Below are 26,903 nucleotides of genomic sequence, written 5' to 3'. Positions count from 1 at the left end.
AAAGGGCCTAGCAATACCGGCATGTGTTTCTTAGAATAAACTAATCATTAGCTGGTAGTCCCAAATTACTGAAAGGAATTCTCTCTTTATATCTCTTGAAGAAGTTTATAATATTCATTCAAAATCAAAATACTTATGGTTTGATTTTCTGCTTCTTGCTTAAACTTCCCATTGAACTCACTCAGACATTCTAATAGCCTCTAAAGAGTAGATCTGAAACTCTGCCTTTTTGGTGTATTTTATAGAGAAGAAGAAGTACTTTACAAACTTCATTTTATAGCAAGTAGCATTTATTTTATAAGGGAAGGGGGAAGCTTGCTTGAAACATAGCAACCAGAAACCTCTCTGGAATAAAAACACCTAATTTCCCAATCTTCCAGGACCCCGTAAAGGGAAAATGAGGGGGAAAAAAAAAATCAGTCCACCTGACTGTGATACAGATGGAGAGACTAAAGCAAGGTCACACTGAGAAGTCCATTGCTCATTACAAGTTTCAGACTTTTATAACCTTTCTCTTCCTCTCAAAATTCCTAAGACTCTTTCTCTGGGCTTTGACTTGTCAAAATGGTGATATAATTTATATTTTCTTCTGGGCCACCCAGTTCTCAGGGATTGCTTTCCCTGACCTGACTCCCATGCTTATACCTGGTTGCTCCAAATTCCTTGGTTAAGATTGTCCTCGTCCAGCCACTTCGCCCTTCTTGATCTTTTGCTTTTTTCCCCTCAATCCAGAGTCCTCTCTTACCATTTCCCCAGTTCATTCCATTGTTAAGGATTTTCTTTTTTAGGCAGATCTTATCTTCTGTACATACCAACTAATCTCAGTATCTGCCATCTTAAATCCTTTTTGGAAGTGGATGGTCTCTAAACACATTTTCCCCAGCAAACATTATTTGACTCTATCATAGGAGAAATAACCACTGTGAGGAAGCAAGACCTTGACTTCTACTTTTGGCTCTGCTGTGAAATGTGGTGTATCAACTTGGACAAAGTCCTTAACGTCTTTGAGCCTCAGTTTCCTCCACTGATAGAAGGATACTCTTCAAATCACAGAGGTGTGGAAGTTGAATGTTGCTATGCACTTACACACAAAAAATATGTTTTAAACAGCAAAGCACTGCACAAATTTTATTTTTCTCTCAGTGGTAAGAGAGGACCCATAAGCCTCCCTAACAGTATCAGGGCATTTTGTATGTGGCCATCTGCAGTCAATGACTGTGATTTTATTTGTTCTGATGGTGGGGATTATTCCCTTTCTCTTTGCCAGATTGTTTCCCAAAAACTGGGTTTGCCTCTTGGTAGGTATAGAGCCAAAAGATACAACCAAGCCAAAGCACAGGAAACAGAAGGATTTATTACTTGTAGCAAGTAAGGAGAACACTGGGGATCTTTCCCAAAGCAGTGTCTCCCTAACAGCAAAATTAGGGAAGTTTTAAACTAAAGGTACATGCGTATTCATGAAAGGGCTTAGGCGGTGGACAGAGTTCAAACTTTAGTTGATTGAAGTCATTAGGGTCAGTAAAGGTCAACGTCATCATCCCTCAGGTTCCTGATGATCTGGTGGTGAGCGCTTCAGGCTAATCTTTGCTATCAAACCAAATGGGGAGTCTTTACAACTGATATACTGTCTTTCCTATTGTTACTTCTCTTGCCTGGTAACAGTCCTTTGTTTCTGCATTCTTTTGTTCCCTTAAGGTCATTAATTACTGAGGCCTATTCCAGGGCAAGCTTTGTGGCCAGGCTTAAATCACAGAATGGCTTAGGCCAAAAATGACTTCTCTTAGGTCAAGAAAGCCATGCCTAGCTCTCTTTCTCCAGGCACCCCCTACCCTATCTGGTTACAAGATGGCAAAATTATTTGGTGGATCCTAAGAAGTATTTTTTTGAGTATCAGGGCCTAGACAGTGGTCAATTGTTTTTCATATTCTTGAGGCCAACTTCTATTTAAATACCAAACTTCCACGTTCAAATGCAGACACATAAATAAACAAGCTAGACTTGCCTTTATTTTATACCTCTTTCACGTTTCAAGAGTCTTTCCCTCCTGGCCACGTAGGAGGACTCCGGATAAGCACTTCCTACTTACTCCCCAAAACATCCATAAAATCTACTTCAATTCAGAATAGCCGAGCAAGGGAGTGGCTTGCTTCTTCCCTTGACACAGAGCCTTTGAGGTTTTCTAAACTTTGTTAACCAGTCCTGTCAGCTACCTAAATTTTACACTTGGAGTTTTTTCATTGAGGTCTTAAAATCTTGATCTTGGCGAAAATACTGAGCTAATTCTGGGACAGTGTTAGACCTTAGCTTTGGGTTTTTCCTGAGGAACAGCCCTTCTCAAAGTAATCTCCCTCATACTGCTCAGCCCCCTCTGCTACTTCATCCTCAGATAAGAGGGGCTGGCCGGGGTGGCGGGCACCATTCGGCAGGGATAGACTGAAGCCTTTGTCTTCTGAAGGCTTTGGTCTCATACCAGTGGTATCCCTAGCCTAAGCTGGTACCTGTGACTTCTTCACTTTTCTTCCTTCCTTGCAGGCCCAGAACTGCCTCACTAAGTTATACAAGCTAGATAAGATGCAGTTCCGACAAACCATGAGGGACTATGTGAACAAGGACTCTCTCAATAATGTAGTGGACTTCTTGCATGCTTTGCTAGGATTTTGTATGGAACCAGTCACTGACAGTAAGTAAAACTGCACTGAGTTCTAGGAGGAGTTGCTGTGAGAAGTGAAGCAGGTAGCGTTTCAGAGACACCCGAAATTTGTGGAGATAGAGTTGAGAGGAAAAGCTATTTCTGTGTTTGTGTGTGCACTTGTGTGTAATAAAATATAAACATGAAAAGCTTGCACATCATCTTTGATGACACATTTTGGAGTCTTTCTAAGGACAGCTTAGCTCAGCAGAGGGGAATTTGGTAAAGCTCTGGCATCCTCACCTGCAGCCCCTTGGTCCTTACACTCCTCTCTCTCACGTGACCTCTGTACGACTACTGAGGCAGAGATGAAGGAACAAGGGAATATGCTGATTAGTTCAACAAATATGAAATGAGGACCTTCTATGAGCCAGAAATCGTGCTTGGTGACTTTTTTCACAAAATAAAACAGGAAAGGGGAAAAAAAGACTAAACATAGTAGTAATATAATTTTGATATATATATATATATATATATATATATATATATATACACACACACATACACATGTACTGAATTTTTTTTTAATTGGGCAAAGGAATCTAGAGATAGGCTCATAAACTGTTTTATAGCTTTTTAGCTTTTATGGCTTTAAGAAAACTCTAGTGAAAAGACCTATATTATAGGGGGAGACCAGTGAACACAAATTACATCCACAATAAATTATCACCTTCAATATCACTTAAATGTAAATGCAGTAATGAAATTAAGCTGATGCCTGAAGCCTGAGTTAAGTAAAATATGTATTTTTGTTGAGAGTCTGGGATAAAATAACTTTTTTGTATAGGTGTTTATTATTTATTTAGTATGTGTGATAGTAGTTGATTAATTTTTAATGGAGGGGGGAAGGTATAGCTCAGTGGTAGAGGGCATGCTTAGCATGCATGAGGTGCTGGGTTCAATCCCTAGTACCTCCATTAAAAATAATAATAATAAACAAAATAAATTTTTAATGGAGACTTATTTCATGGATTTAGAAACAGCTTTTCTGTTTGTATCCCAGGCTTTATTGTCCCCCTCTAGAATCCCTGAAATAATCTATGTTATTAAAGTTGTTTTCAGCCAAGCATATAGCAAATTTAAAAAACAATGAAGTAAGTAAGCATGTAGTTCAGATGCTGCAAGAGCAATTTTTTATTACAAACTATTTCTTTCTGTTTTTTAACCTATTTGATATAGAAACTATGAACAGAGGCTAAAAGATTTCTTTCTGTAATGTTAGTCTAAAGATAACCTCTGACCCACTGAAACAGACAGTGAGAGGTTGGTAATAAAGTATGTTTCCTCCTTCGTCGTCGTCGTCGTTGTCGTCGTCGTCTTCTCCTTCCCCTTCCTCTTCTCCTTCCTCTTCTTCTCCTTCCTCTTCTCCTTCTTCCTTCTCCTCATCTTACCCCTCTTCCTCATCTTCCTCTTCTTCTCCTTCTTCTCCTCCTCTTCCTTCCTCTTCCTTTTATTATTGAAGTAGTTGATTTACAATGTTGTGTTATTTTCTGGTGTACAACATAGTGATTGAGTCATACTTATATAAAGTATGTTACTTTAAAGTGATGAATTCCTCCTGGGATTTTTGAGAAGTTAAAATGGTTCACAGTGTATCAGCCAGGCAGACACATGTCCCTGACTGATCAGTCTTGGAGCTGCACATACCCCACCTCTACAGTCTACAGGTGGCTCGCAAGCTATGAGAAATACTCTGGCGAGGCCACAAAATACCTAATGTACCCGTTGAAATGTGAAAAACTGGTATAAAATGCCACATAGGGTGATGACCTCAATTCACTGGCATTTCACATGTGGATGAGTTAGAAGGTAGTAGCTCCAAGGGAGTTGTAGATTTTTTCCTATCCATATGCCCGTGGAGTCTCTGGAAGCAAGAAGCTGCTGGAAGTCCTGTGCAGCTCTTGGCCAGACTCAGTCTTCTTTTTGTTTCTGGTGGTGCTGGTGTGAATTCCCCTGCAGGGTCCCTCCCCATCTCTTCCCTCCCACTGCCCATCTCACCTGGTCCATCCCACCTTATTCTACTTCCCACCGACTGAACAATTTGCGCTAAGAAATCATCATTCTTCACCACCGAAAAGGTTGTATCAAGTTAAGTCTGTCTCCACTGAGAGACCACTTAGTAGATCTTTTTTTTTTAAGTGATCACCTATTTAAAAACTACTTAGGTTTAAAAGACTTTCTTAGGGTCAACAGTTGATTCTCTTTTTGTTGCTAAGATATATCAATTAAAACACTCCACAAAGTGATGAAATATGTCATAGTAAAGACTCTGATGGAGACAATGAGTTATCTCCAAGTCTTCATAGAGATTATCAAACCAGGGGTATCTGGTTCTGTATCCTCTGCTTCTGTATTTTGTGTAGCCCTTCACTAATTCCTGAGTGACCAGTACTTTAAACTGTGTAGCTGAATGGAAATACTGCCTTTCATTGATGCCTTTGCATTCCAGACAAGGCTGGGTTTGGAAACAACTTCACCACAGTGGACAACAAATCCACAGCCCAAAATGTGGAAGGCATTATTGTCAGTGCCATGTTTAAATCCCTCATCACACGCTGCGCTTCAACGACACATGAATTGCACAGCCCTGAGAATCTGGTGAGAAGCTCCCCTCTTCTTCCCACAGGAGTTCTTGCTCTCATTCCATGGCCCGGAGAAGGACAAGTTGAAGTCTAAAACTTTAAAGTTAAAATATCAATTTTCCCAGTGTCACCAGTAACTCACAGTGGAAACTCAGCAACACGTTTCTCCTCCCTGTTACTTGTTATGTTACCTGCAAATTGGCTTATGTCTTCCATCTCAGAGGTTTTGTGGTCATTGGTAAAAATAGCTGCAAGGTTCTTTGAGCCTTTCAGAAAGAAGGTGCTAGAGCCCAGCTTGTTGGCTCATGAAATAGTAAAGGATGTTATGCCAAGCTTTTTTTCTAAAACCATATACTTACTTTAAAAATTAATGCAAATATGCTGCTAAAATTGATTTTGTCTTTTTTAAATTGAACAATGTACTTTTTTAGCTACTCTTCACAAAAGATTATGTTAATTAAACCACTGAAGCCACAAGCGGAGAGAGCCAGCCTGTAAAAAGTTAGCACTTAATTGCTACCAAGGAGATTGTGGTTTGGGATACTAAAACATAAATTGAGACTGATATATCTGACATGACTAGATGAATTCAGGTCTCTTCAGTGAGTAAAGCAACATTTCCCTATCTTACCACTCTGTTAGATATTATGAGTCCTATGCAGAAATCAGCCCATTTACACATATGGTCACTATCTGCCAAGCTACTTAAGTCAGAGAAATTATTTTAAGCTATTCTAAACCAATGAAACTATGTATTCACTTAACTTGAGATAAATAGAACAAACACCCAAACTGAAAGTAATTTTGCTAATTGTTGAAGCCATCCCAGCAAGGTTCTTGGAGCTTGAGAATAACTTGAGTACCATCCATGGGTTCAATTTGCTCCTGGCAGGAAGTAATTTGACAAGTTGACTGTAGTATACACGAGCTCACGTAAGTCTTAGCCTACAAATTCATGTATAGAAGAAATAATTTATTTCTTAGTTTTCTTTAAATCAACTTAAATTTGACTTTGAACCCGCATTCCACCAGAATGGCTGGAGGTTGAAGCTCAGTCATTCTTGGGTCTCCCCTACTTCATGGAGTGATGCAAAGATCCCCAAGTCTTAGGTACGACCCAGGGCCTGGTGAGGCTTCATGGGTTTCAGTCATCAGCCCACTCATGTTAGTTCACGTAATACTCTCTGCTGCTGAGGGATGGACACTCCGGTGCATTTGGAACCCTTGCTTTTTGGGGCCTTGCCTTCCACGGAGGAGCTACTGAAGAGCAGAGTGAGGGCATAGGGCCTTGCTTCCCACAGGACCCAAAGGACAGTCTCTGTGCTTTCCTTACTGACCCTTCCTTCTGCTTTTCTGAAGGTCATGGGCATAATTGTCTCTGTGGTCTTCAGTTTTGAAACCCAAAGCTGTAAGGTAAATGTTTCTTAGGTTTCTGTGTTCTGCTTTGTCATGAACTTTTTTAAGACAAAGAATATAGTATCTGCCTTCTTAAAGAGAGAAGAGAGAGGGGAATATGCTGAGTGAAAAGTTTAATATCTTTTTAAAAAGTCCTGCATATATTATTAAATGTTGAATCACCAATGTAATTGTTTTAATAGCACTGTATCATCTTAAGTCCATAGTCAAGTTCATGTTCAAGTGGGCTGCAACATACATATTATTTGTTAAATCTGTGCAGCAAAATGCACCATCCTTGAATATCAGGCTCTGTTAGGAGTGTCTAGAGGAGTTAGCATATTTTATCACAAAGATAGAGAAATTGTGGAGAAGCTCAACAGCAACTGAAATCTCTAGTCTAATTGCCTTTTTTTTTTTTTTTTTGCAGGCATCTCTTTAGAAGTCACAGTTAAGAGAGAAATTAAAAACTTGGGAATTCAGTGGTTAAAAGTGTAAATTGATATCTATCTAATGATACAGCCAACTTTCTGAATATGAAGCTTGGTAACCATTCTTTTTGATACTGAGGATGACAGGCAAGGGTCTTGGTAATGTTACTATAGGTACAGAGGGGCAGTATACCATCAGTTTCACTGTAGTACTTTGTCTTCTTTTTACGACTCCAATGCTCATCTAAGTCCAAGGAATTATCTTCTCCCCTTCTTCCTGTGAAAACTATTTAATCACATAACGATCTTCCTTTTCCCACACTTTCCGTCTTGCTTCCAAACAGGGACTGTATTGTGATATCCGTCAGCTGGTCCAGTTCATCAAAGAGGCACATGGGAATGTCTTCAGGAGAGTGGCCCTCAGTGCTCTGCTTGACAGTGCCGAGAAGTTGGCACCAGGGAAGAAGGTGGAGGAGAATGAAGTGGAATCTAAGCCTGTAGGCGGTAAAAGGTTGGAAGCTTGAGCTCTCTGAATATTAGGGTTTGCCTGTGTCTGTAGAATATAATCTTCTGTTGCACTGTCCGTGGAGTTCCCAACATGGTGTGTAACTCCAGTGCAGGGATGGTGCAACTCTCTTGTATAAGCAGTATTGCTGCTGGTGGTGGCTCAGCTGCAGCTTAGAAAAGGAATGAGTTTGCTATCAAATAAATTCTGCCTCTGTATGAATCCAAGCTCAGTTGATTTCAAACTTTTATACACTTGAACCTCACTTCATAGCTCTTAATTATATGGTAAAATGTTACCTGTGTTTTGACCCTTCTCTAGATAACTTACATTCTTGCCCGGAAAGGAAAATCAATTACTGTTACCCTATCATCCTGTTCAGTAAGTAATATTTTAACATGACAAAAGACAAATTGCTGAGCAGTGTCCAATTATTTTTTCTTCTAGTAAATAGGAGTTTATTGTATGCCCATTCTATAAGAAATGCCACTTACAAAGATCAAAAGAAACTCCTAAACTCAAAATCCTGCCTGCAGCTAGTGACTGTCTGCAATAATGTAGCTAGCTTCTGAGTCAAATGGTAAGATGTAAATTCCATCCCAACATAGACTCATGGTGGTATAGGGTTTGCAAGCCATCTAGGTTGTCTGGAACAGAATGTTTTTCCCTTATGAAGTGTATGAAGTATTGAGAGGCAGTGGCCTGCTCTGTTGTGATTGGTGGAATGCACCATTTGCTTAGGTCGGAGGCGGGAAGCATTGTGGATAAAGGCCAGGTGACCCCTGCACCTGAGGAATGTCGCAGCTTCATGTCCGGTCGCCCCTCCCAGACTCCAGAGCAGTAAGTAGCATTGGGTTTTGTCTCCAATGCAGTGGGCTGAGCACTTCCCACTGGAAGAAATTCTATTTTCCAGGCTGCTGTTTGTTTTTCATTTCTGTTGAACTTCTCCTTGCTTCTGCCCTTTACTTTTCATTCCCAAAGCCACTCACCTCTACAGGCCCAAACCATAAATAGCCAACCTTGTGCTTACAGGAAGCCTCCCTCACTGCCTTTCCCATTTCCAGTTTCTCCCCCTCTTCCGCCTTTCATGCACAATCCTGCAGATAAATCTTGAAAAATAGCATGTGTGGTAGGTGGGGTGGGGGTGTCATCCACTTTCTTGCTTAAAATCACTTGCAAGTTGTCAATGTAATCAATGAAGCTTTTCCAAAAATAACTAAGATAATTTTTCTCATGTCCAGCTTTAGCTGGACTCTACTCCATTTCACCTGGGTCCTCTCCTGAGAGTCATTCCAAAGTCCTCTGACATCAGTTTATCTCCATTTTTCATAACAGCAAAATCAAAAGCGTCTTGATAATAGTGCCCCCAGAAAATGTGCGGATTACTATAGACTCTAAATATGTAGTCTAGTTCTGTGCAAGGCTCATTTGTATTCATTCTTCTTTTAATAACTATTTGCTCACAGGTACGATCAATATTTAAAATATGAACATCATTTTAAGTATGCCATTTTACTTCCCAAAACCCTGATCTTGTATTGTGATTATCCTTCTAGAAATCCTGCAGGGTATTCTAGGTTTTATGGTATCCCCTCTCTCTAGTCAAGTAAATCAGTCATCAAATAGAACCTTGGTAATCCACAACAAGCAACAAAACCTTCAAAGAAAAAAAGTCTGCACAATTCTTGTAGCCCTTCAAAATCTTAGAAACTGCCCCTAAATGGGTAGAGAAAAGGAAGGAGAAGATAAATCATCTCCATGGGTCCAGGGACCAAGTGAGTTTTTACTTACGTTACAGCTCTAACTCTTAGATGGGGATTGGCCCATAGTAGGCACTTAATATGTTTTTCAAGAATGAATGAATGACAGTCAATCAGTGAAAGGATGGACTTGTCGAATTTTTACCATTAAGCCTTTGTCTTCTTTAATTTCCATTCTCAAAATTGAAGTTTAGTTTTTCCTTTAAGTCTTTAAGGACATAATAAAAATCTAAACAAACAAACACAAAAATTAATGTGAAAGGCAAAGGTCTGTAGCTGAATAACCAACGACAAGACTAGTAAGAAGTCCTTACGTACAGAATTTGTCCAAAATAAGAGAGAGGGGCTTTTTTTCACCCAAAATAACGCTAACCAACTACTGAGCTAATCTGAACAATGAGAATGATTTAATAGGTAAATCGAATTTAAAACATAAAACCACCCACCTTGATAGTTGATTCTGTTTCCCAGATTGCAAAATATTCTTTCTTCAGTGTTCTGTAAATACCACCTCATTTCTCAGCACTTAGCACGTGCCTGTTCTTTCCCTTGAATGATGATACATATTTTAACATGTGTCTACATAAAAATCTCCACTTGGTGGGATATCATAGAATTTCAAATGTGGGACTTTTCCCTGATCTGAGTGGGCCCCGGGGATGTGCCTGCCATATGTCCTCTATTTAGCACTGGGGAAAGGTGGGTGGGCAATCCTGGCTCCTCTTCTATCTTCTCTTTCTCTTGCCTTTCCCTCCCCTTCATTCCCTTCACTTCTCCTTCTTCCCCCTTAAATAAAAATCACATTAACTGAGTAGTATTAAAAGCAGTTTTATATGCCCATTTCTCTGAAACTCATTACTGATACACATTCACTGGACAAAGTTGATGTGGCACTTTATTGTACAGCTGGTCAACTATAGCCTCCCTGGACGTTTCTCCTCTCAGACCACGTAGTCCTATACTCATCACTGTGCCTTGCATTTCCCAAAGGTAAGAAAAGCTTCATACACTGTGATCATCTGATAAAAATAATGGAGAAGTCTAAAACACTGATTTAAATTCACACCATGTTTGATAAGCAGTGTCCTGAATTAAAATAATAATTGAAGGTATTTAATACTCTGGTACTAAAATCTGCATCTCCATATAAATATCTTCAGAAAATGATTACACAATACTGTCAAATTTTAGACAGATCCCAGGTTTAACCTCAAAGCTTATAAGCAAATCATTACCTAGAACCCCTGAAAAGAAATTTCACCATGTGTTACTAGAGTATTTTCTATAACCTATTCTTTCCAAATTACTGAAGTATATATGTTGTTCAAGCTGAAACGTGGAAAACACAGAAAAGCATGGAGAAAAATAATTTTTAAAAAACATTTTTTTATTGAATTATAGTCATTTTACAATGTTGTGTCAAATTCCAATGCAGAGCACAATTTTTCAGTTATACATGGAGAAAAATAATTTTTAAATCCAGATATCTTCAAATACAGATGACCACTCCAGATCTGATACATTATATTGAGTGACTATTTGAACATATGTGCACACAAGCTCACACACAGAGACACACTTACATGTGTACTTTTCTTTTTATTACCTTGGTGTTAATCCCGTTAACCCATTTGATCACTGCCTTTTAACTTTGCAATACATCATCAACGTACCTCAAATCACTAGTCTTCTGAAAATAGAATTTTAATAACTACAGAGGATGCCATCCTACGGAAGCCCTACAGTTTATTCAGCTGTTTCCCTGGAGTTGAACATTTAGATTGTTTCCATTTTTTTTTTTTAACGTTGACCCACAAACCTCAGTGAGCATTTGACTTTCTCGTATCTACATGTTAGTTTATTGTCCCATTGTTTCCTTGGGTTAACTTCCTAGAAATTGAATTTCTCTGTTGAAGGTGTAGACAGAGGCTTTGGATAACATATTATCAAAGTATCTTCCAGAAAGGTTGACTCATTCTGTCTCATCGTGGTAGTGTGATAGTACCATTGCTTTTTCTCCCTCTCCCCTCAATCTTTCTTAATCATTAAATAATTTTACTTAATGAGTGAAAATGAGGATCTCATTTCAACTGGCTTTTTTTTTTTTAAGTCCTGGTGAGATTAAACTCTGCATGCTATTGGCCACTTGTCTTTTTCCTCTTGTGGAATGCCCTAGTCAGAAATCCCTTTGGAGAGGTTCCCATTTGTCTTACTGAGTCAGGCTAATTCTTGTAACTCTTAAATTTTAAGCTTCTTTGACTTAAGAAAGCTAAATAATCAGGAACTATAAAAATAACTTGGTGAAAAATTGTGGGATGAAGCATCCCCTGGGTATGGTGATTGCATTTTATTTATTTATTCAAGCATTTTTGTAAGTTTGTTTAGTGCCAAGAATTATAGGTGGGGAATGGGGTTGGGAGCAGGGTTGGGGTGGGGAGTAAGTTACGGTACTTCAGGAAACTTCAAAAAAGTTAAATATTTACTGACACGGTAACTGCTTCTGTGATTATGACTCATACTTGCAGACAATTACCTGCAATAATATTTAGTCTTTTTATTATGGTTGAAAAAAATGATCACCTCAATTTGACAGCTGAGACATGACTATTCTCAATAACCACTCAGAGTCAACTTTGGTCTCCCTCCTTCCACTCCCACTCTGACTCTTCCTAATCCCAGCCCATCAAAGATCAGCCTGCATGATTTGCCTAAATATCATTGTCAGGCAGTTGAAAGAAATCTAGGAGAATTTCACGTGTGTTGTCAGACGTCTAACCCTATCATCTGCCTGATTTTCAGCGATGAACAAATGCAAGGGGGCAACCTGGGACGGAAAGATTTCTGGCGCAAGATGTTCAAATCTCAGAGTGCAGCGAGTGACACCAGCAGCCAGTCTGAGCAGGACACTTCAGAATGCACCACTGCCCATTCGGGGAACACCTCTGACCGGCGTGCCCGCTCACGGTCCCGCAGAATTTCCCTACGGAAGAAGCTTAAACTCCCCATAGGTAAAAGTATGTCTGTATTTATTTTATGGTTTCTCTTATTCCCTGCCATATCCTCAAATCAACTCACAATCAAAACAGAGCAACGCATGGAAGGAAAAACTTTCAAATCACAAAGACTAGGCTGACTTCATTCATTCATTCATTCTTCTTTCAGTTGATATTTCTCAAACCCCTACTGTGTACTTCCATCATGTGCAAACACTGTGCTAGGCTTCAGGGATTAAATGGTGAGCAAAATTACACAGTGCTTGACTTTGCTGAATTTATAATCTATTAGAAGTGATAATCACTAAAGCGGATAATCATACAACTAATTATAGTTGCAAACTATGAATTTTATGAAGGAAATTTATGTAGTGCTCTGAAAGCATGCAATGACAAGACCTAACCTAAATAGGGAGAGGGAGTAGGAATCAGGGAAGGCTTCCTGAAGGAAGTGGCATTAAGATCTACGGGATACTGAGGGGGAGTGGAAAGGAGAGCACCCCAGGAGGTAGCAGTACAATGTGCGAAGGTATGGGTTCTTTTTGTCCTCATCTTAGTCATGTAATTTTATAGCCCAACACTGAAGATGTTTATTCACAGCGTGTACATTTGGAAAACAATTTGCTTTCACTTTTATTTACATCAAGCCATGTAACTTTCACTGCTTGTTGGGCACATGCTGACTTTTTTGTTTAATCCATTTGGGAGAAAATGCTATCATGGTCTAATTTCTTTTTTAAATTATTAAATAGGAAACTGGCTGAAACGATCCTCCCTCTCGGGCCTGGCAGATGGTGTGGAGGACCTCCTGGACATCAGCTCTGTGGACCGCCTGTCTTTCATCAGGCAAAGCTCCAAGGTAAACAGAACATTACTTATGTAAGGGAATGTTGGAGTCACTGATAGGAAAATGTCAGGGCTGAGAAATGCTAAACACCTGGCGGGGCCAAATAAGGAAGAGCTGAAGAAATTCCCTTCAAGTTAAGTAAGTTTTAAAAACTTAAATGAGCAATGGAAACTAAGACATCTTCGTGGTAGACTATCATAGACAGGAAAAAAGTGACAAAAACTTTATGTAAAATTATAATGCAGCTGTAGAGAGGTATATAGGTATTATTTCCCAGCTACTTTTAATTTTTAATACATATGTGAAATTCTGACATCCAAGTTCCTATCCAAGGATGGATATATAATTGTATAATGATTCCTTTTACACACATGCACATCCCCCCAACCAAACCACCCACACACCACTTATCTTCCTTCCCTACTTTTCATACCATATGGACCCTTTTCCCCATTGAAAAGGGTAAAACAGCTTAGAATGACTTTTCCCACTAAGTGCTTCTTCATAATACTGTTAGACATTGTAGGAGCATGCAGTTTGGAAAAGTCATGGTTCTCAGTGAAATCCGTTTCTGATAAGAGTCTTCCTTGTGGCTGATGCGTGGCCTGGTTGCTGTAATTTTCAGCATATAAGACTTTAATTTCTTTGTATACAAATTATTTGCTTACACTCTTTCTTCTTTGACTCTTACTAAAACCACTTGTCTTCTGTTTTAAAAGCAATGTTTTGAAATAATAAAAAGAATATAGAACATTATAGGACATTTATAAGATATATTTATAATTCCTCCTTCATATTCTTTTTGCTAAAATTTGGCCTAGTATCTGAGAGTCTATGAGGCCCATAGCTTCATTGCTTTGCTGAAAACAAACACATTTCAATTGTTAGAAAAAAATATTATTGCACTTTATAGTACACATTATAAATTGATTTAAACCAGTTCCTATTTGGCTATCTTTCACTTCATTTGATTCTCAGTTGTGGTATTGTTTGTAAAGATTGCATGTGAGTTGTTGTTCATAAATTTGAGTTTGGACTTTATCAGAATTGAACCTTAAGAATATCTCAATTGTTCATGAAATTGTGCCTGATTATTTCACTTTCAATCTGTGACCAACACTCTCTTCAAAATGTAGTTATTAAGTGATGTCTTTTTTGGCACATGGGAATAAACTATCCAGACTAGCTAACCAGGTGTAGAAGTCAGAAGAAATGAAGGGAACTTCATATTCTAAACAACTTATTTTTCAAGGTAAAAGTTAGTATAAACACAAAGAATTTCCTTTGAATTGAGTTATGTGATCGCTTCCCTTTTTTTCTCAGGTCAAATTCACCAGTGCTGTGAAGCTTTCTGAAGGGGGGCCAGGGAGCGGAATGGAAAATGGAAGAGAAGAGGAGGAGAACTTCTTCAAGCGTTCAATTGGTAAATGTCACTTGGCCTAAGAATTACATCCAACTTTTCATTACACAGAACAAACATTTAATGAGATAAAATGATCCATTTTTCTATTTCCATTGATTTCTTATTCATTTCTTCCTCATATGTGTGCTGTTTTTACTACTATTTATAGCTTCTCTACTTGTTATCAGTTTGGTTCAACAGACATTTATGGAAGTCCTACTGGGTTCCTCACTCCCTGGTGGGCCCTGGGTTTACCAAGAATAAGACACAGCCTCTTCTTCTGCCTTTCTATCCTTTGTTAAAATCTGAGAGTAAAGAACCTTCATATATCCTTTTATCCACCCACCTATCTACTTAGGAATTCTGCACATTTTATCCCTGACAGGTGGCCAGCCACCCTCTGAGCACTTCCACTGAGGGGGAGTTTATTACTTTACAAAGCAACTAGACAGCTGTCATTGTTAGAAAGTCTTTCCTCATGTTCTGAAAGTATACTTATCCATAAATTTGACTCACTAGTCCTAGCAGTGATATCTGTTCACGCACATACACACACACACACACACACACACTCACTCATACACACATAATGGTAGTTTCACCTATTATCCATTTCACCTTCTCTCTTTTCATCTCACTTCTGCTGGTTTAATATTGTTGATTCCCTTTGTTTTCCTTACATAGAAGAGTCTCTAGGTCCATCACCATTTAGATTCCATTTTACATGTATTCTAGTTAGATAATGTGCTTTACAAAATGTGGTGCCTCAGATGGAATGCAATATACCATTTTGACTTTAATCAGTGTAGTAGATAGTGTAACTGTTAAGCTCCAGGGATATAGCCAGTGGATGAACACAATTTAAGACTGCGTTATCTATTTTCACATCACATAGTTGATTTGTATTGAATTTTGGACTTACTTTTGCTAGATGTCCTTCACATGAATGAATATCATGCATCACTTTGAAATAGCCATTATTAATTCTTCATCTCAAAATACATAAAATGTATTGTTTCATTAACTTGCCGGTGGTTGTGACTTGCCCAGGGAGGAAGTTAAGAGCAAGAACCCAAAACAAGTTGAATTCTGAATCTTTTCTCCTTTACCATTGTGCTATAAAGATACATCAGCAGACATACACATTTCCCTATTTTCATCCAAGGTGTTGACATTACTACTAAACAGGGCAAATCCAAAGAAATAGCTCCTAGAACACATCTAGTTGACTTTTATTGATTAACAATTTGTGGGTACAGTTTTTCAGCCAATCACACACTTAATTTACTAGTGATTGGCAAGTACTTTCCAACCTCGTTACAAAAACATCATCTGACTTTACCAAAATATTTCACTGGTATCTTTATAACTCTGTCAAAAAGGAGACATGTAACTTAGTTCAACAAGATGTCTTCTTGATACTACAAGGGTTCCTATGATTACTTCTGTGTTTTTCTTTTTCTTTTTTTTTTTTTTTAATGTTCCTCTCTATGTAATTCTCTCTTATAGAATTGGGCTAGGGCACACATCAAGCTAATTAGTCTGTGGTTTTGAGAATCTTCCTAGCAATCAGGATCTTTGTCGTTTTCAGTCCTCTTGCACTCTTTCCACTCATGATATTTCAGAGAGGATACATCTAGTGTTCAAAACGGCCAGTATTCTGTGGTGGTTGAATGAAAGTATGGAACTAAAGTGTGTTCTCCAGGTGCTGTGTTAACTGGATGTCATTTGTCTAGTACTGTGATCACATCTCCAAGTTCTTTCCATGCACTGGTGTATAACTTGGTGGAACTGAAGCTTAAACTCAGAGACTAGGGTCTCTCACATTTGGTGGCTTCTTAGTGAATCTTTTCTGTACTTTCCCATTTGTGAATTTCTCTCCTTTGTAGAAAGGATGAAAGCATAATTGAGTTGTTGACTTTCCTTTTGACTTCCTTACATTCCTTTCTTCAGGTAAAAAGCCAGTATTTTTACTCTTACTCTTGTTCCAAACATGTTATCATTAGTATTTCTCACACACCTTAGTTCATTCTGGATTTTGTGTTTTTCTCACCACCATTCTTACAGATTTCAGCCACTGTTTCACATGCTCTTTATATTCCCTTCACAAATAGAAAAGACCTGATACAGAACATTCATAAAGCCTGAGTCTAGGGTGAGTTTGTATCAACAATCAGCAATACAGACAGTCTCTTCCTGTTTGTCTAGAAGCCAAAATGATAAAATCTGGGACTGATTCTGGAATATTTTATGTGCTTTTGACTTGCAAAAGAATATGACTTGACGTCATCATTCTTTGTCCTTGTTTTCTGGCTTGTTAAAAATTACAAAGAGTAGTCTGTGAGACAATTCTTTTGGAATCTCTCACAGAAGACAGGTATCCTTAGCTATTATAAAGAACAAAACAACATTATGTGCTAATCTAAGTACATTGTATTTTGCAACAACTACCATCCTTGACCATGTGAACACCTTTTTAACTTTGAGCCTAATTTTGTTTTTTCTTTCTTTCTCTCTGTTTTACTTTACAATCTGACTAAATGGTCTCTGTGCATCCATTATAGATGCATTATCCTTTTCTTTCTTATTCAAATGATTTTCATTTAATTGCATATTGCCTGTTTCTTGATTTAAAGTTGTTAAAGAAAACAAATATCAGAGGTTTTCAATTTAAATGCAGTACCCAAACTTCATTGAATTAAGATAAAATGCAATAGCTGATAGAATTTTTAACCTAAAAGATTATTCAACAAATGAAAAATACATCTGCTGAATATTTAACAGAACTGAAATTACATTCAGAGAACAGCTATCTTTTTCTTCTATGTTTCCCCATTCATTAAGAATATTTTATTATAGAAATCATGGATGATATTTCATTAATTAAAGCGGTGAATTTCTTCTCAACTGATCAGCAAACTTTACTGAATATCTTCTTTGTGCTCAGCTCTGCCATGAGCTCTATGGGAAATGATGCTTAAAGAAATACTTCATCTTGAAATGACGCTTTGGAGATTTAACAGCTTTTTAAAAATGTATTCTATGTAAATTATGCCTCAGTAAATTTAATGTAAAAAAAAAAAAAAACCCAGTAAATAAATGCAACTAAACCATGCTGAGACTAAAAAATTAATGATAGCCAAGGAAGCCAGGAGGCATCCTTACATTCTTGTAAGTTTATATAAAAGATAGACTAAGAAGAGGTACATTTTATAGGCAAATTACTTTATAACATTTCTTTTAGTATTACAACACGAAATGCAAAACTGCTCAAAAAGTTAGCAAATATATTGTTATCTATTACTGCTTTACAGGTACAATGGAAAATTTCCATTGTAAATAGCTTTTCCCTACGGCATGATCCTATGTCCTGGGCTCACAGGGTTCCACTGATCTTCTTATCTGTCATAAGGGTACATCATTCTGTGAAGGGCTCTTCATAGAATAGGTTCTTGCTGACAAAAGTTGTTTTGATCACTTCTCTCTTCACTATTTTGGTCATCATCCTTAGCTGCGTTCTTTCTGAAGTTCTTTTGATCAAAATGGCACTTTCTTTAGTGATATTGAATATATTTCTTTTAGAATTAATTATCTTGTCAAAAAATATTTTAAAAGATGTGGGACACTTATTCTTAATGCTTCTTTTAATAAAATGATGACAACTGTTTTTTAATAAATTGGTAAAATTAGAATAATTTTTTGACCATCCATCCTGTCTTATGTATTAGTTCTTTTATAAATTTGAGAGTTACCACTTGATGCATCTTAATTATAGTAGGAAATAATGAAATGAGTGGATTCACTAAAAACAAAAATCTTATTATTTGGGATCTATCAAATTCAAAGTTTAAGTTTAAAGACTTAAGGCTATAATTTTATTTAATGGATGATATTTCCTGTGATATGTATATGTATTAAAGGGCTGTATATAAATGATTAATGAAGTGATATATAGATAGGAAAAATAATAGGAAGTTGCCTGTTCTTATAGCTTTGGTAATGTCCAGTGATTAAATACTGTATTGTCCAGGAAATATTTGTTCCTAATCTATAGCTTCTATGCCTTCTTTGTATCATTTGAAATTCTGTCTTTGGAATTTTTTCCACTGTCAGATTCTTCTTGAGCTACTTCCTTTTGCGTTTGATATGAAATATGCTACACTAACTGAAAAAAAAAATACTGAGGGTGTTGAACATAGAATTTTCAATATGGAATATTTGTACCTGAAAAGAAAACATACCCATAAGGAATGAAATGTGGGAAATGTTGATAATGATATTTTAATTATATTCTGAGCCATTTTGTATTCTTATGAAAATTTTCAAACATGGACAAAAAGTAAAAAGAATTTTCCAATAGATCCCAAGTATCCATCACCCACTTGAAATAATGATAAAAAATTTTACAATTTGCTTCATCTTTTATTTTTGCAATGTGTTTTAGAACAAATTCCAGACACCATATCATTTCACACCTACATACTTCAGTACGATACTGTGACATTTTGAAAGTTGTTGACCAGGAATCGGTAATTGTGTGTCACGCCATATTTTTTTATCTTGTGGTAATAAAGTCCAAAGGAATCTGTTCCCCAAGCTTGAACTACTTCCAAAGGATGTGTTTTCTAAAAGAACAGGTGCCCACTTTTTTCCACTAGTTCATCTGTTGGCCACCATCCCTTGTGTGGGACATACTCTCTTGGTAACTCAAGCTCATAACTGTAAATATGGCCCTTTTATCTACGATGAATGCAGGTTATTAAAGGGGTAACTCCAACTCTGGATTTGATTTTTAAATGCAAATTTGCAAACATTAGTGTTAATTAACAGGGATAAATTATTTACCATACATCCTGCAACCACCAGTGGTGACACACTTGTGTGTAGGGCACTTCAGTTGAGAGCAACAGTTACAAGAGCCACCTTTGTGCTAAGTGGCAGGTGGGCAAGTGGGGCAGTGGGTGGGAGGGATCAGGGTATTCTTGATAGAAGAGGGGAGAGAGTCATTTCCTGTAATGGGATCTGTCACCTAGTGAGGACCAGGAGTTGGTAGCATTGCAAATAAATGGCATCAGCGCAGATTAAACCAAGCACTAAATCAGCATCCTGGAGGTATATTCTTAGGTAGTGGAGGTACATTTCAGAATCATGGGAAGTAATTTGAGCTTGATTTTAAAAAAAACTACATTCAATATTATTACCTTATACAAATTATACACACACACACACACACACACACACACTCACACACTAGAAGCACTATATATATACACACACACACACACATTTATAAATATATATATACTAGAAGCTATAGAAAAGCCATGAGATATTTAGGCTTTCTTAAAAGTGCCTAGGGATTAAAAAAAAAGATGAAAAACAATGCTTTGTATTATTCTTCCTTAATGTGTGATCCTTAGACTTTCTGTATTAAAATCATGTGGCATGTTTGTTAAAAATATACATTGCCCCCAGACCTATGGAATCAAAATCTCTAGCAATAGGACCTGATATTCTGCATGTTAAGAAGCTCCTTCTTGAGCTAGTGACTGATTCTCATTCGTAGGTAGCTTAATATGGAAAAGTAAGTGAGGATGGGTCAGTGGTTCCCAAACCTCTGACCCCTGTGTGGGGTCAGGCTGGCGGCATCATTATCACCTGTGAAGATTTACAAAGTGCAAAATCTTACATTCCTCTTCCAGGAATGCTTCTGAAGTTCTGAATAAGATTCAGGAACTTCCCAGATAATTCTGATAAACAGCCATGTTTGGAGATCCTAGAATTAAATGAGCAACCTCTCAAGTCCTTTACAACTCTAATAGTCAGTGATTCTTTGCATTGTAGCTAAATTATCAAGATATTATCTTTGATATCAGCTTTTCTGTAACAAATCTGAAATTGCACAGTGATTTTTGCATCTTCCATAAAAACAAGTTAGTTGTTGATTACAGGAAGAATTATTTTAAATAATCCTCTTAGCAATATTAGAGAGGAGATCTGGTGGCAAAGTGATCAGACCCTATATTTAAATAGTTGTATAAAACCCCAAATTTACATATATACTATGTGTCATCAGATTCCTAAAAGTCAAGATGTGTCCAAATCAAGCATTAGCTAGAGAGGAGGGAGATGTGGTCCAGGAAAATGTTCTCAGGCCAACAGTACAGAAAATGCATTGTTAAAACTTCAAAGCTCTGTTTTTAATTTATAACCATTATACTCTCTCTCCTTCATTCCTCCACCATGGGAAAACCCCTGCAGGTTGCCACAGTTTCGATGACCATCTGTCTTCCAACCAAGATGGTGGAAAAAGCAAAAATGTGGTGAATCTTGGAGCAATTCGACAAGGCATGAAGCGCTTTCAATTTCTGTTAAACTGCTGTGAGCCGGGGACAATTCCTGATGCATCTATCTTGGCAGCCGCCTTGGATCTCGTAAGTGGTTGGAAGAATTTGCCCACCGTGTCCCCGATTCCAGTTAATTCTGCTAATGGAGAAAAGGATAAATCCCTAATCCTAATCCTAACTGTGGGGTTATGTTTTGTGTTTTTGTTTTTCTCAGCATTAGTGGCAAAAGGATAAAAAATAAAATGTAGTGAAGTGAGAGAAGAAAAGGAAGGCGGAAAAATCTTAGTAAATATATTCTGGGAAATAGAATGTATAGCATCATGATTAAAAGTATATGAGGGTTCTGGAATGACTCTGCTTGGGTTAAAATCACTCTGACATCTACCAGCTAAACTCTGTAAAGAGAGTAAAAGGAATAATGTTATGCCTACCCACTATGGCTACTGTGAGGATTAAATGAGATATTAGATAGAAAACCCTCATCATAATACCTGAAATAAAGTAATTGCTCAATAAAGTAGGCCATTATTATTATTATTATATTATTGTTAGTTTTATGTCTGTCATGTTTTAGTCCTTTAAACTCTGACTTTGTTTAATTACCTATTATTGGAAGGAAAATATGAAACAAGGATCAATTGACATTAATTGTGCAGAAACATCTCAAACATCGTATGGCATTATACACACTTAAGAGATTCAAGGGTATAAAGTAGATCTTGCTTAGAAAGTATTTTTGTCCAGTAAACAAGGCCCAGATGTCAGTTTTGAACTCAGTCTCTCAATTTCCTTTATTTACCTTCTGGTTTAATAAGCTCTTCATACATTGCATAAATACTGGGTACAAAATTCCAAGTAAATATCAAGAAATAAAAATCTCTTATTTTCTCATTTAAAAAAGAAAAGCTAAAATTGACATTTTTACAACAAAAAAATTTAAGCCTGTCTGTAAAATGATCCTTTTTTACAAAACATGAGTATATGACCACTGGCCACTCATATTTTACCTTGTAAAATCGTCCAAACCTTGTAATATAATTCATGACATTTTTCTGTGACATTTATCATTTTTGCTGTTAGGATATTTAGTGACCAGCAAGGGAAGTAGCTTCACTGAAGCCTGAAATACCACTGTAATCACCCAAAATGATGATTTGTGGTTATATAAGATTGTTCAGTCAGTTTCCCATTCCTGAGTATTGGCTTTTGCAAATATTTTTGTAAATTCCAAAATATTTAATGTGTATTGATATATGCTACCATGACTATAAAATGTAGAGAGTCACAAGTCTCCAGGAGAGCTGAGGCTGGTGGCAGACAGACAAAGAACAAGGAGATACCTGTCTTAAGCAAGGGAGCTGAGAGGCAAGGAGCCAATTTCTCATTTTCTAAGTGGGAAAGTGGTAACTAGCCTGTCACTCCTTTGAGTCATACGTGGCTCTTCTTAATCACATCTTGATCTATCCCAAAAGGAACAGATTAGAATAAATTAATGTAACAAATGAATAAGGAAAGGGCAAACAATTGAACATTTAAAAAATGAGTAAGTACATCAACATTTCACTGAAAATATAAAGCCGATGAAGTATGTCCCATTGTATTTGCACTAAAGAAGTGCTCATTAAAATAACTATAAATTTCTATATTTTTACTGTCAGATTTGCAATGATTAAAAAGTGTTAGCGAGGTATGAAATATCATGTTGTTAATAGCAGTGGAAGCAGTAGACTTTGATTAGGGAACAGAAGGAAGCATTGGGATAACAGAGTGATAGTGAGAGAGCAGTAATGCTGAGCGGAGCCCCTCCTTGGTTCCCTCCCTGAGTAGTTAGTAATTTGGGACTAGGTGTAGTCATGGGGGAAGAGCAGTTCTCTACATACAAATACATCAAATGGAAAGGGTGGTAGAATTTGAAAGCCTGAAGTCAGTGAGACTTGTAAGATACTCACCGTATAATAATTGATTAATTAACTCAACCAATGTCTATGGAAGGCTTCCTGTGTGCCAGGCATGGTGCTAACTGTTAATGATAACACAACAGACCTCAAAGAGCTAGAGAGCTTCACCTGTTTTGCAACTTTCCTTGTGAAGATGATATTTGTATAGTGATCCATTTTCCAGACTTGGTGTATACAGCATTCTATGGTTGATAAACTAATGATTTAACATTTATTGTGTCCCTACTATGTTTTCAAAAAAAAGGAAAATTAAATCTCAGAAAGACCAATGGGCCAGGGCTCAAAGCTAGAAAGAATAGAGCCAGGTTAGAACCCAGGTTTGTCTTCAGAGATCCTAAGATTTGTACTTCACCATGTTGACTCACTCATGAAAAAAATTATGTGAAGTCGCTATAAGAACTTTAAAACATAAAAAGTAATAAATTCTATATTTTATGCCTGTTAGTTTAAATGTGATTAAGAAAGTGTAGATGACAGAAACTAGCTGAACAACTGTTAAATACACAATAGCAGTTGTGCGTTAGATCTTTCTGGATAGTTCCAAACTTCAGTGCTATCAGGTCCATCTTTGTCTCAACCCTAAAGTCACAGATAGTTTGGAAAATTTTGAGACAAGTGAGACATTAAATTTCTCAAGCAACTGCCTGAATGTAAGGAAAACAGTAATAATGAATCATGTTATTTCAACTTATTGTTGAAAAATTCAGAGAAAGAGGTACAGCTGGCCATACAAATTGGAAAATGATAGGATAATAGTATTTGGACAATGATCAGTGAAATAAGCACCTGATGACAGAGGTGACAGATTGTCCTTCCCTCACTGGGAAGTCTCAGTCCCATTCTTTCAGAGATCCTGAGTGAAATCTCCACATCAACGCACATCATGCAATGGACTCCATCAAGCCAGTCTTTTCATTCATACTTTGCTCAAGGTCATGTAAGCCAGTCAAAGCAAAAACTGGGCTCAGAGCAGAATCGTCTGATTCTATTCAGGACTCTTTTAGCAATATCGTATACTTTTTTTCTGTAAAAAAAATTATTTAGGTAAATCAAAATATCCCTTGATACATTGAAAATGCACTTAGATGTATATGATCTCCATAATAAAGAAGACTGTGAATGATTTCTAATGGTCCAAAAGCATTTGAATCTTGAAAAACGGTCACATGAATTCATGAATTCATAATAGAAAAATACAGAGGATTTTTAATTTTGAAGATTCACACCACACATTCTCCCTCTAAAGCAGTGATTTTTAGTATTCTGGGGACATAAACTCTTTCAGAATTGAATGAAAGCTATGGAGAGAAGTGCATTTATAGACAAAATTGAGCCTTATACTATCAGAAGTTTCATGGACAACCCCCCAAAACCCATCCATGAAACTAAAAATGAAAAGAACACAATCTCAATTAATGTATTATCACTGGCAAAAGGGACTCTCTAATAAAATAATTGGAATAATTTCATTAACCTTTATTGATGATATAACAACATAAGGAAATAGAAATAGAAAACTTTAAGATTAATATAAGACATGTGGGCACGGAAGAAACAGGAGGCTTGTCATGAAATGAGAAATACATGTTTGGAGATTAAAAAAATAATCCCAGTAGAACAAATTAATACTGGTTTCTGAAAGGAGATTATTATAAAAGGAATATTGATGAATACTTTAATCAGTTTCTTGAGTGTTGAGATTTCATTCCCTCTCATCAGATGGTACCACCTATATGATTTTGAACTGCTATAATGCTTAGAGTTTCCAAGGAGATGTGATATGTGGGATTTCCTAATATAAATACACTCTATTCCTGATTGTAGCTTGACTCCTACCATTAAGTTGGGCTGAATTCCATAGAAAACTTTAAATTTGTTTTACTTCCCCAAAATAAAACTATGGCCAGATAGTTACCAGACCACTAGATTCTCCTTTCTTCCTTTCCTGTAGAACCTTCTCTGGCCCTGCTTGACCTTCTCAATCTTACTAATTTCTTTTTTTAAGATAGTTTTATTAAATTTGGGAGGGGTAAGTAGGCTTGTTTGTTTGTTTGTTTATTATTTGTTTATTTTTAGTGGAGATACTGGGGATTGAACCCAGGACCTCGTGCATGCTAAGCATACACTCTACCACTTGAGCTGTATCCTATCCCCTTCAATCTTATTAATTTCATGGGAAGATGTAAAATAAAGGAGGTTTGATGCTTATAAGCAGTGTCTTTGAGCCTTGAAGCAAAGAGGTATTTTCTGATCAATATAGATGTCCAATGATGAAGTAGATACATTGGGAAGTAATGAGTTCTTTGTTATTGCTCTGGATTCAATGGGGATAAGTATACAGGAGGACTCAAGAGGTGAGTGGTTAGTATGAGCTGCTTTCATATCTGAGCGTCTTTGATTCTAGGTTAAGGCCAAGGAGTGTCCAGAGGTCAGAATCAGTGAAGATTTAAAGGAGACAAAGAGAGAAAATCCAAGTAGACCTGGCTGGTTGAATAAAAGGGATAGGTGATGATGGTGGTGATGGTAGTCACGGTGGTGGTGATGGCAGTGGCAATGGTGGCAGGGGTGATGGTAGAAGATAACAAAAGTAACATTTTCATTATATGTCATAGTTTATAAAGCCCCTTCATATTCATCATCTTATTTGTTGATATGAGAGAAAAGGGTCAAGCCAGAAAATGGTCCCCAAATAAGGGCACACTTAAACTTAGTTTCTCAGGTATAGAAAAGTGAAGGAACTGAAGTCATTGGTGTATGCTGGCAAGCGGACTGAGAGGAAGGAAAATGTAGCTGCACGTCCGATGTGTTTGAATCAAAGTAGCGTTCTATGTTTGCTGTCATTTGCACAGGTGTGGGAACTGCAGTTTTCCATGCCTGTGGATTTGGGTCAGGAGCTCCTCAAGAGTGCTCTCTAACTTTCACAGATCCTTCTATTAACTGTATTGTTAGCTTCTGTATCTGCTGCATTTGGTTTCACTTAATGTCTGTTCTCATCTGCTTCCTGACTTTCAGACATGCTTCACTTTTAAATGTTTTATATGTTTTCCAGTGCATTTGTGGTTTTAGTCATATGTGTGTGTGTGTAAATAGAGATAGAAATATGAAAATAGAAATAGATATAGATATAGAATTAAGTATAGATATAAATGACATAGATAGATTGATGATAGGTAGATGGATATAGATGTCAGACAGATACACAAATGCAGATATTGATTCAGATATGGATGTAGATACAGATACAGACATAGGCATAGATTCTGCCATTTCATCAGATAGAATTTGGGAGACGAGGGGAGAAATGAATGTGTTCAGCTCATCATCATATTCCAGTCCAACAATTTCTTCCATCTCTCTTTTATTGTTTCTTTTGTTGGATGTCTCATTCATTTTGTAACTGCAGCTTAAATACAATGTTTGCATTATGATGTAAGTTTATTTCAGGACAGTTTTCATTGTTTTGTTGCCTTAATCATCAAATTAAAATGTGATTTTTTTTGAGTTTACAACTTTCTTCAGTATTAAAAAGTATTATTAAATGAAAGAAATACTAGAAATATCAGTGTTCAGTCTTGCCAGTCTTGTTTGTTTTAAACAATCCTCTGGTCATTTTTGCCACGATTATGAAGGGATAATTAGTTTAGTTTTCAGTTCAGCATAGCAGCTCCTCACACCCTTTCTTTTTAGTACACATTTAATAAATGTGCCCGTAAGGCATTTTTAAAAAGACATATTTTAGAAAGGACTCCTTTCATCTTTAGGTTCACATAATATACAAGCACAAAGATAGAAAAGTTAAACAATTCGAACAAAAGTCACTTCTGTTTGTTTTCTATATATTTCAGGTGAAATAATCTATCCTTTTTCATCCAATTGAATATGAAACATGTACAGACATAGTGATATCTAATTTACTGGTAATGTATTAGCATGAATAACACTTATAATGACGTCAGGTTGCTTTAGGAACAATTCTACGAGTATAAGAGAATCA

General features: G+C 37.0%; 1 protein-coding gene across 3 annotated transcripts in view; it reads left to right on the top strand.

The window, feature by feature from the left end:
• The window catches only part of UNC80 (unc-80 homolog, NALCN channel complex subunit), a 190,421-nt gene that overhangs the window by 43,763 nt on the left and 119,755 nt on the right, over positions 1–26,903 (top strand). For 2 of the 3 annotated variants that reach the window (XM_074364069.1, XM_074364071.1), the window contains exons 15-22: positions 2,533–2,680; positions 5,139–5,287; positions 7,442–7,608; positions 8,344–8,442; positions 12,162–12,376; positions 13,108–13,214; positions 14,526–14,625; positions 20,866–21,038. In XM_074364069.1, coding sequence (XP_074220170.1) covers positions 2,533–2,680; positions 5,139–5,287; positions 7,442–7,608; positions 8,344–8,442; positions 12,162–12,376; positions 13,108–13,214; positions 14,526–14,625; positions 20,866–21,038 — 1,158 coding nt within the window. The remainder of the gene's footprint in view (positions 1–2,532; positions 2,681–5,138; positions 5,288–7,441; positions 7,609–8,343; positions 8,443–12,161; positions 12,377–13,107; positions 13,215–14,525; positions 14,626–20,865; positions 21,039–26,903) is intronic. The other variant, XM_074364070.1, reaches the window with a different exon arrangement.

Source organism: Camelus bactrianus, chromosome 5, assembly GCF_048773025.1.
Source record: "Camelus bactrianus isolate YW-2024 breed Bactrian camel chromosome 5, ASM4877302v1, whole genome shotgun sequence".
Lineage (NCBI taxonomy): Eukaryota > Metazoa > Chordata > Mammalia > Artiodactyla > Camelidae > Camelus > Camelus bactrianus.
Note: the sequence above shows the minus strand (reverse complement) of the source record. Positions and strands in the feature narration are given on the sequence as shown.